Source organism: Arachis hypogaea, chromosome 13, assembly GCF_003086295.3.
Source record: "Arachis hypogaea cultivar Tifrunner chromosome 13, arahy.Tifrunner.gnm2.J5K5, whole genome shotgun sequence".
Lineage (NCBI taxonomy): Eukaryota > Viridiplantae > Streptophyta > Magnoliopsida > Fabales > Fabaceae > Arachis > Arachis hypogaea.
The window spans coordinates 142,040,931-142,052,057 of NC_092048.1; the positions used below are offsets into that span (position 1 = coordinate 142,040,931).

At 28.3% G+C, this 11,127-nt stretch overlaps 1 protein-coding gene across 1 annotated transcript; it reads right to left on the bottom strand.

Annotated features, from left to right (window-relative positions):
* Positions 1-431: 431 nt before the first annotated feature.
* LOC112783817 (uncharacterized) lies at positions 432-764 on the bottom strand. Its single transcript, XM_025826891.1, has one exon. It carries the CDS (start codon positions 762-764, stop codon positions 432-434), a length of 333 nt encoding a protein of 110 aa, XP_025682676.1.
* Between the last annotated feature and the right edge of the window lie 10,363 nt (positions 765-11,127).

Consider the following 11,127-nt stretch of genomic DNA (forward strand, 5'->3'; position numbering starts at 1 on the left):
AAATTTAGGATTTGTTATTTTTTTTAGATTGTTTTGTTTTAAATTTAAATGTAGTTATTTTTAAAAAGATTGATTTTGTTATATGATGTTTCTTGTATTCATTTTTTAAATAAAAATTGACCTCTGCTTAGAAACACAGTATCCATACACAAGTGCAGAGAACAAATTAAGGTTACACCAACTTGCCATTTAATTAATTAATATATGTTAAGCAACATGCTCTTACACATACATTAGATCCCTAAACCTACTTAGTAATACGAAAATCTTTGGATCATACCCATATCTATCATCTCTTTACCGCACTAATCATAATAAGGAGCTGACACCAACGAACTATAACTCAAATGACATAATATTTTCATTTTCATATAGAAGCCACAAGTTCAAATCTCACTCCTATCTTAAAAAAAAAAAATAGAGCTGAGTTATTATTTCTCTAACGGGAGTGGATGAGTTGAAGAAATAGTAGTAGCAGTTGTTTTTGTTGATGATGATGATGGATTAGCGAGGAAGCGAGAAGAGAAAGCAGAGAACTTGTAACAATCTTGTTCTTCGAAGTTGAGTGAGTAGCTTAATGGATCATAGCGGCATTGGAATGAACTCTGTCTACTTGTTGTTCTTCTTCTGCTCCTGTTAACGCTCTTGACGAGTAGTTTCGTCATGAACTTGGTGACCACACAGCAACAATGGCAGCTGCTGTTCATGGATTTGGTGGGTGTGTTTGCTGCAATGGCGGTGGCAGAAGAAGAAGAAGAATTCATGATGTTTTGATTTGGAGAGGGTAAAGGGCACACTATTATTCTTATTCTTTTGTGTGTCATATATGTATGTAATGTGATGGTGACAGTGATGAGTGATGAGAATTCAGAATATTAATAAGATTCTGGTGTGACTCTGAGATGCACAATTTTGACCACTATATATAAACGCGCCTCCCCTCACTCATTCATAATTCAATCCCCCAAATTTTTGTAATGGTAAAAATATTCGTATAAAATAAAATAAAATCTCTCCCTAGATCTGAGATGAAAGTACAAAAAAAGTAATAAAGAAGGGTAAATATAATAATAATAATAATAATAATAATAATAATAATAAGTATAGGTAAATAACATGAACAATAGATATATCGGATGTTCATTTCATTAGATGTATGGATAGTTATTTTAATATTAAAATTTAAATAGATAATTTAGAGGTATAGTGTGTTTTTATTTGATTGATGGTTGTTCATGTTGTTTAAAATGGTCATTATTTATCTAATACTCCCCTAATAATAATCTAATTCTAATATGCTGTTAATGCTTTTAATTATATAATATTATATTAATAAAAATAATTATTTTTTAATATTAAAATAGTTATTTTAGTTGATTTGACTAAAATATAATTAATTATTTAAAAGATATGATTAAACGACATTAATTATTTTTTATATGATGTATAAAGTTGTGTAATATATTAATAGGAATCTAAATTGGTGTATTTTATAAGTATGATGTATAACATAAATCATGAGTGCCAATTTATATAATAAAAAAATCGTGATTTATAATTTTATAAATTATAATTCTTTTAAATTAAAAATTGAAATTATTATTCATGATTTTTGATTATTTTTAAAAAAAATTTACAAATCTAAAGATCAAATTTATATTCTAACACTAAAAAATATTTTAAACTTGCAATTTGAATTCGATTTGGCTTTTCTAATTTTTTTAACCTAAAATCAATCCTCATTTTTCTATTTCACCTAAAATTGACCCTCAATTTTTTATGTCTATCTAAATCTGAGACTCATTTTTAATTTAAAAAAAATTTGTCTCTTTATCTATAAAAAATATATTAATTCTCTATAATTATGCATAACACACTCTTTTAATCTATTAAAAAAAATTAACCAGAAGCCACAAAAATCATCAATAAAATTTCAATATTAAAAAAACCGTTAAAACTATTATGCAAAATATTTTATAGGGCAATTTACTTAAATAAATAGAATAAAAAAAATATTTACCAAATGTGCAAAACTGATTCTTGTTACCTGTATGTGCAAAAAGTCATTTCTATGTAATCCGTGGCAACCCACCACGGTTTCAAAACGTGCATAAACCGTGGCAGGTCCTAGCGAATTATGGCCAAAAGATATAGAGTGTAAACCGTGGTAGGTCACCACGGTTTACTAAGGAGAGATGGCGTGCATAAACCGTGGAGAGTCACCACGGTTTATGAAGAAACTTGTTTGCACATAAAACCTTGTGGGTCACCACGGTTTATGTGTGGTAAATAATGGCCAGAAAACCTTGTTAATTTTATGTCCAATAGAAAATGAATTTATTAGCACAATAAATTTATTAGCAGAATCTTAAATTATGTCTTACCAACAACAGCTTTTTATAATAGAAAGAGTACAATAAAAAAAATCAGATAATACTAAGAAAATGTTTTTTATAGTGCTTAAAAAATTGATGTCTATTTACTAAAAAATAAAAAATTAATATTTAATTTAAAATAATGAAATTTAATAAATTAAAAATATTTAAAATTTGTTATGTAAAATAAATTAGAAAAAAATTAGACTCCAATAATAAACACCATGAAATTTTTGGATTTTTTTTCTATTATAAAATAAAAAAATATTTTTAAAAATAAATTACACTAACATTAATGTTTGGAATCTGTGTTTTTATTTTTTATTTTGAGTTTTTATGAAGTTTTCAAAATCTTAGGCGAACTTATAAAAACTACTCAAAAGTTTGTTTAAGCTTAAGGTGACCTCTCTCATTATATTCATCTTTATTTTTTCATTTATAAAATAAAGATTTATTACACTATAACATATTAATGAGTACAATAAAATAATTACTTGTTAATATTGGTATATTAATATTCATTAACATGCTTATTGATTAAATCTTTTATATAGATTTAATAAATTCACATATAAGTGTATATTGATACATTAGTATTTGTTAAATTTAAAATAAAAAATATTTATTATATTATAAGAATATTAATGAGTACTCTAAAAAATATTAATAAGTAATTATTTTATTATGTTCATTAATATTTTTTATAGTATAATAAATATTTAAATATAGTGTAAAATGAAAAATAGGGATAAACATAATGAAAAACTAATTGATAATACATGTAAAAATTTTATAGTATATATTAGTCAATAATACATAAAGAGAACGAAAAATTTTTATTATAAATATTCAATAGAAATAGATGATTTTTTTTTCTTTATAAAATGTACTATATAGTGTGTATTTATTAGGCTGCCTTTGTTTTCAACAACAAAATAGGATAAGACACTGAAAATAGGACAGGACAAGACATTGATGGATAGAGACACAAAATTTTGTGTTCTTGTCATTCTGCTTGGTGACAAACTAGAACAAATTATGAAAATCTAATTTATTCTCATTTTTTTCATTAAAAAAATTTGAGATGAAAAATATAATAATAAAAAATATAATTATAAAAAATTAACAAGAATAATAAAAAATAAATAAAAAATAAGTTGCATCTCTTGGACATAAAATTAACAAGGTTTTCTGACCATTATTTACCACACATAAACCGTGGTGACCCACAAGGTTTTATGTGCAAACAAGTTTCTTCATAAACCGTGGTGACTCTTCACGGTTTATGCACGCCATCTCTCCTTAGTAAACCGTGGTGACCTACCACGATTTACACTCTATATCTTTTGGCCATAATCCGCTAGGACCTGCCACGGTTTATGCACGTTTTGAAACCATGGTAGGTTGCCACAGATTATATAGAAATGGCTTTTTGCACATACAAATAACAAGAATTAGTTTTGCACATTTGGATAAACGTTTTCTCTATTCTATTTATTTAAGTAACTTGCCCTATTTTATAACATTAACGTATTAAAATTAAAAAATAATAATATAATATAAGTTGGCTTGATTGAAATGTACAACAGTTAGGCATGTGATGAGTGTAGTAACTGTAGATTAGTATATGATCATGATCACATGAAATTATAATAAGATATGATTTGATAACGAATAATATAATGATGAGGCTGATGTGATGATGGCAGAGCCAGAAGCTTGTCATGTCTAGTGGTTTCTTTTTCATCCAAACGGAAAACCTTTTTTCTTTTTCTTTTTTCTTTTCAATACAAATTTACAAGTGTTAAAAATTAGGTTATATTCTGCAGTATAGTCTCAGCATTCTTATATGTTCCAACTTGACATTGAATATTATATTAAGCTAAGGTGAGTCCAAATATAAATCCCAATTTTCATATTTTAACACTACAATAATACATGTGTTGTTAGTATCCATCAACTCTTCTATATCATGCGTGCCTTGGACAAAAAAAAGCCAACATTAGGGATAACTAATTTTCAGTTATTTGTTTCTGCATATTTGTTTATGAATCATCACTATATCACTACCTACCCTAGGGAATAGTACTGTTAAATTAATAGGAATAGGAGTAACCTATGGCTGATTTTTTTTTTATATAAAAATTATTGTTGTAAGATTTTTTGTTATGGAAAAGTAACGTGTTTTAGTTTAGTATGGATGTAAATCATAAATTAAAAGATTTGATTTGTATTTTAAAAAATTAAAGTTTATGGATGTAAATCATAAATTAGAGGGTTAAATTTGTATTTTAAAAAATTAAAGTTTATAAATTAAAAGGTCAGATTTATGTAAATCCACAATTTAGGAAGTTAGTTTTGTGTAAATTCACAAATTTGAGAGGGAATTATAAATTGGAGAGTTTGATTTGTGTTTTAAAAAAATAAAGTTTACAAATTGGAGGATCAGATTTATGTGGATTTAGATTATCTAAATTTTAAATTTTATTTTAGAAGGTAAAGTGTAATTTTTTATCATTTATTTTATAGGTGGGACCAAGAAAAAATATAAGAGAGAAATCGTGAAAGATCACACTTTTATCCTTTAAAGTGAAAATTCAAAATTCAGAGAATGCAAATTTGATTTATGTAAATCCATAAATTGCAGAGTTCGTTTTGTGTAAGTCCACAAATTAGATAGTTGATTTTGCATTTTAAAAATTTTAAAAAATTAAAGTTCACAATCGATTGTGTTTAAAATTTTTAAAAAAACTTTACAAATTAAAGAGTTAGATTTATAATTTTCATATAAAAAAAATATATCAAATTTTACACATTATTAAAAAATGTACTATAAATCTAATATCAAAATTAAAAAGCGATAACTTATTTCTGTAGCATTAATTTGATTTCCACATATATAACTTGATATTATTCCACCCCTAATGGTGTAAGAGTGGTCTAGTAATTTATTATCTAATCTCTTAATAAAAAAAAGTTAAGTTCAAGTCTTATATTAAACATAGAAAGTAATTTGTACCTATTCCATCGAATTACACACAATAACGATAGAGACAGGTTGAGTATAGGATAATTAAATTTCACTTGTAAATATACATGAATTTAAATCCTAAAAAATTCTATAAAGATGAACTATATAATTAACCACTTTAGAAATACTACAAATAAAATTAACTTCTTAAATTTAGTATTTTTATCTAAAATATATATGAGTTATTAAATTAATCATCATAGATTTATATATAATTAATTAATAATAAATTTATAATTTATTTTTTAATAATAAGAACAATAATAGAAAGCAAGGGGCTATGTTAAGCAAAGTAAGAAGGAAAGTACGCAAAGGCATAGCATGGTAAGAGGAATATGGGAACCCACTAGGCACAGTAGTCATTGGTCAATGTACAGACAAATTATTTGACTGCACTGCACTGCTCTGCCTCGTTTATGCAAAACTACTACTATTTATTCATTATTAACATGCCTGGGTCCCACTCACATCCCTTAACTATCAACTCCAATTTTCTTTTTTCTTATAATCTTAAAAAATAATATTATAAATAACCAGTTTTATCAATTATATAATTAAATATATTAAAGAAATTAATTTTCCTTTTAATTTTCTTAAAACAATATTCTGAAAACACCTTTTAGCAAAATCCTAATCATATATCTACTAAACTATATGATACATTTCATTAGCCTAGCTTTTTAGGTAGGTCTAACCGTCTAAGATTCAGTATTATTTAAAATTAATATAAAAAAATTGGATTGTGGGCCAAGCTTCAGCATTGCCTTTTTCGTGATCAGTATTTATATATCATTCACCAATGGGAAGACAAAAGTTAGTTCGCAAAATATTTATTTCAATTTATTATTTTGTTTTTACCAATTTTTAATAAGTTTCTTTATATTTTTAAAATAATCGTACAAATTATAATAAACTTAATTAGACTGTAAGCTAAGCAATTATTTATGTACAAATTTATATAAAATAATAATAAAAAATATTAAATAATTTAATATATTTAACTATAATACAATCTCAATTGAAAAATATTGTCAAAGAATCGGGGCAAATTTAAGGATAAATTATATAAATAAATTGATTGATAATTAATATTATATAGATGTTTTAAATTGAATTGTATTATTTGTCTGTTTCGTTTAGTAGTACTACACATACAAGTTATTAGGGTTTATAAGTCATATAAGTTGGACCAAACTACAATTGCTACTCAACGATTTTCATAGCGTGCTTCACGTTCTTCCTCCTCTTCCTCTTCCTTCTTTTTTTCTTTCTTCTTTGTATTTCTCTTCCTTTTTCTTCGTGTGTTTCATCTCCATTATTTTTTATTATTGTTGTTATTGCTGCATTTTTTTCCTTTTTCTCTTTCTATTAATTTTGCAACATTATGTATTTTTTTTCTTTGTTAGATTTTTTCTCCCAAGAAGAATTATAAGAAAACGAAATAAAAAGACGAGGAAGAAGAAGCAGTAGAAGATGAGGAAGAAGAAGAAGATTTTTGAATTATGCAGAACTTATCAAAATAAAAATACACCCAAAATTCTTAAAAATACACCCAAATATCTTCGTACTACACCCAAATTTGCTGCAAATACAGAAAAATATTTTCTCAAATGCTGTATTTTTCTTTTTCTTTTTTATTTTTTTCTTTCTTTTAGTTAAAAGAATGTAAGTTCATTCTCTTCCAAGTAATTTTGCAGCATTATGTGTTTTTTCTTCTTCTTTGTTTGATTTTTTTGTTTTTATTCTTGTTAAAAGAGTAAAACAAAAAGAAACTTGAGAATGTAAAACAAAAAGGAAAAGATGAATAAGAAAAAAAGAAAAAGCAGTGGAAGATAAGAAAGAGAAAGAGGAAAAGTTTTGAATTATGCGGAACTTATCAGAATAAAAATACACACAGAAATTCTTAAAATACATCCAAATATATTCGTGTTACACCCAAATTTACTGTAAATACAGAAAAATATTTTTTTAATGCAGAGCTTTTACATTATATTCAATTCAAACCATAAACGATGAAATATTATTCACCTACAGAATCATAAACTACTAACGAAAAAATTAACTATAAGAAATTCCAATGAAAAAAGAAGGAGGAAGAGGAGGAGGAGGAAGTGGTGGTGTTGATGACGACGATAACGAAAGAGAAGAACGTGCAGCAAGAAGAAGAAGAAGAATGTGCAGTGAAGAACATGCGGTAACGGCTCGAAGCGCGTGAATATAAATGACTTGTAAAGACTTATATGGAAAAACACTTGTATATGGAGAATTATTCATATAAATTGAATAAATTAAATTTGATTTACACTAAATACATATAAATCGAATCTAAATATATGTACTACTAGTACACTAAATACAAGTAAATCGAATCTAATTAATTCAAATGACTACTTGTGTAATATATATATATCGAACCTAGTTGATTTAATTTACTATTTGTACATGACATTTGTTATTTTTAAGTTAATGATATTAATTTTAAAATATAAATGTCAATAAAAAAATACTTTCATTTAGTTTCAAATAAAATATAAAAAAATCAAAATGAATAAGAATATAAATTCAAATTTTATTTTAGTTCAAATTCCAAAAAAAATCTACATTTATACAAACTTATAAATTCAAAAGAAACAATAAACGATTTCTAAAAATTATTAAAAATTATTCATGGACTCATTAACATCTAAAAAATTATTATCGGCACTTTTGATGATAAAAAAAATAAAATAAATGAACTCAATACAATAAGGTAGAGTAAGAAGTACAAAGCAACCAAAAACAAAAAAAACAAGTACAAAGAAACTAAAAAGTAAAAATTAAAATAACTGAATTCATAGGTATTTTCGACATTACTATCAATAACTATTGGGATCAACTCTAAACATTTTTTGTAGTTCACAAGCGACTGATCAATAACAATCATAACATGTACTTTAGTGTAAATCGAATTTAAAAACAAGACAGACATATAATATAATTCAGTTTATGACATCTTTTCAATCTATTTATCCATGTAATTTATTCCAAATTCAAGGCACATTTTTCCGTTACAGAAAGAAATTAAACAAAAACTAATATTTTAATCAAACAATAGTTAGAAAAGAGAAAAAAAATTAATTGAGTAATTATACTTCGAGAGCTATTGAGACTGAAGCTCAACCAAGTTCTGATTCAACCAAGGAGCATTATGTCACGGTCTTGGACACACTCCAACGTTACTGTGTTGATACTCAAACTTACTCAACCTCTTGAGCTAAAACCAAGTCAGCCTAACCCTCAATATTTAGTAAAAAAATTGAAAACACAAGAGAACACAATAGAAGAAAAGTTTCAGTGAAAATAACACTTTATTACTCAATTGTTTGTTACAAATGACTTACACTCAAACTCTAACTCTCACATCCTGTTTATAGTCATCCACCTCCTTAATGGATTGTTAGGATTAAATCTAATCAACGGTCCAGATTAATCATCCAGAACATTCATTACAAATATCTATCCTACTACAACTTTCTAAATACTTTTAGATTATTCCATACTACTCTTCATACTTCTATATACATCAAGACTCTTCTAGAATACTCTATGACCTTCTAGAGTCTTTTAGAACTTTTTAAGGCATTTCGAAACCTTCTAGGATATTCTAGAATATTCTGGAACCATCTAGAACATTCTCAAACACTCCAGAAAACTATACAAATACCGTTAAATCTAACCTTCTAAAATTTACCATGACATTCTCTCCCACATAATATGCAGACATTCTTGTCGCGTTCTGTTCATGATAGTACTCTAGGTGTTCTCGGAATTGCCACAAGTATTCATGAGCTTCCCAGCTAGTTTCGGTTATCGGAAGTCCTTTCCACTTTATCAAGTATTGGATAGTTGGTGATACTCTTCTTCGTCGCACGACGCGATTAGTTAAGATCTCTTTGATTTCTTTATCAAAGGATCTAATCACCACAGGCGGAGCATGACTCGAGTCACCTCTACTCGGTTCATATTGGTCTTCATGATATGGTTTAAGCATACTCACATGAAAGACCGGGTGAATCTTCATTGAGGGAGGGAGTTATACTTTGTACCCCCAACACGTCCAATGATCTCAAATGGCCCTTCGTATTGATGGATTAAGACCTTATGAACCTTGCGAAAGGTTTTGAATTGTTGTGAAATAAGTTTAATCATTATATTGTCTCCCACTTGATAGCTTGCATGCCTCCTCTTCTTATCTGCTCATTTCTTCATCCTCTTTGCAGTTTTGTCGAGGTAAGAACGAGTGACATTTGTTTGTTCTTCCCATGACTTAATCATATGATAAGCTCCAAGGCTCTTCCTTGAGTAAGAGGAAAAAAGAGAGTGTAGTGTAAGCGGCTGTTATCCAGTCACAATCTTGAATGGACTCTTCCCTGTGGACTCACTCTTTTGTAAATTGTATGAAGGCTGAGCATAGTCTAGGAGTTTTGTCCAATTATTATTATTAGCACTTACAAAATGCCTCAAGTAACACTCGAGTAAGGCATTCACTCTCTCAGTCTGCCCATCGATTTAAGGATGGAAGCTTGTTGAAAAATGAAGCTCCGACCCAAGGAGTTTGAACAGTTCTGTCCATAGTCGTCCTGTAAAGCGTGGATCTCGATCACTAATGATACTCTTAGGCAATCCCAGTACTTCACCACATTCTTGAAGAATAGTCATGCTGCTTTCTCTGCATTGCAGTTAGTAGGAGCAGGTATAAAGGTAGCATATTTCGAAAATCGATCCACTACCACAAGAATAGATTCAAACCCCTCGGACTTTGGTAAGGCAGAGATGAAATCTAAAGACACACATTCTCACGGTCGCTCTGGCGGCGACAGAGGTTCCAACAATCCACTTAGTGTATTGCTTTCAATCTTATCTTGTTGGCACACAATAGAAGTCTTCAGATAACTCTTTACTCTATCCCTCATTTGAGGCCAATAATAAGAAGATTTAATAAGTGCCAAAGTCCTTCGTTGGCCTTGATAACCAGCCCATTTGGTGTCGTGGCATTCCTTCACTTTGTGATATCCTGACCTCAAATCCAGCTTGTTAAATGCTCGATAGTTGATTTATAGTCTCCACGAATCATCATGCTTCTTTTGGAACAAGACTGGTGCGCCATAAGGTGCCTTCGATGAACGGATGAATCTAGTATCTAACAAATCCTTTAGTTGCTTCTTCAACTCTTCAAGTTCTGGCGGTGCCATCCTATAAGGTGCTGAGGCAGGCGGATTTACTTCTGATTCCAATTCAATTTTTGGTCCATCTTCCTCCTAGGTGGTAGTTATTTTGGCAACTCGGGAGGTATCACATCCTTATTTTTTTCAAGGACTTCCTTGATTTTGGGAGGAATATCTTCTCTATCATATGTTAATTCCTTTTGTAATAAAGCCAAATATGTAATCTCTCTCTTCTTGAACCCTTTTTTGAGTTGCATAGCAAAAAGCATCGGTAGTCCTTAAGCTTTAGACACTGTAGGGACTATGCGTGAAGAACCTTTTTTCATGACGCATACTATGTCATAGTATGGCATAGGTATTATATTTGCCTTTCTTTGCAAATCGAGCCCGGTGACCATTTTAAAATCGTCCATGGGTGCTACTGAGAAATTCACAAGGCCCTTCCAAGAACCAAGAGTCATCTCAACCCATTTTGCTACTCCTTTAAGGGGTTCACACCCTTGGTATTCACGGGTTT

What these genes read in the sequence shown, in the direction of transcription:
- LOC112783817 (XM_025826891.1), bottom strand. Translation starts at nt 764, where the DNA reads ATGAATTCTTCTTCTTCTTCTGCCACCGCCATTGCAGCAAACACACCC.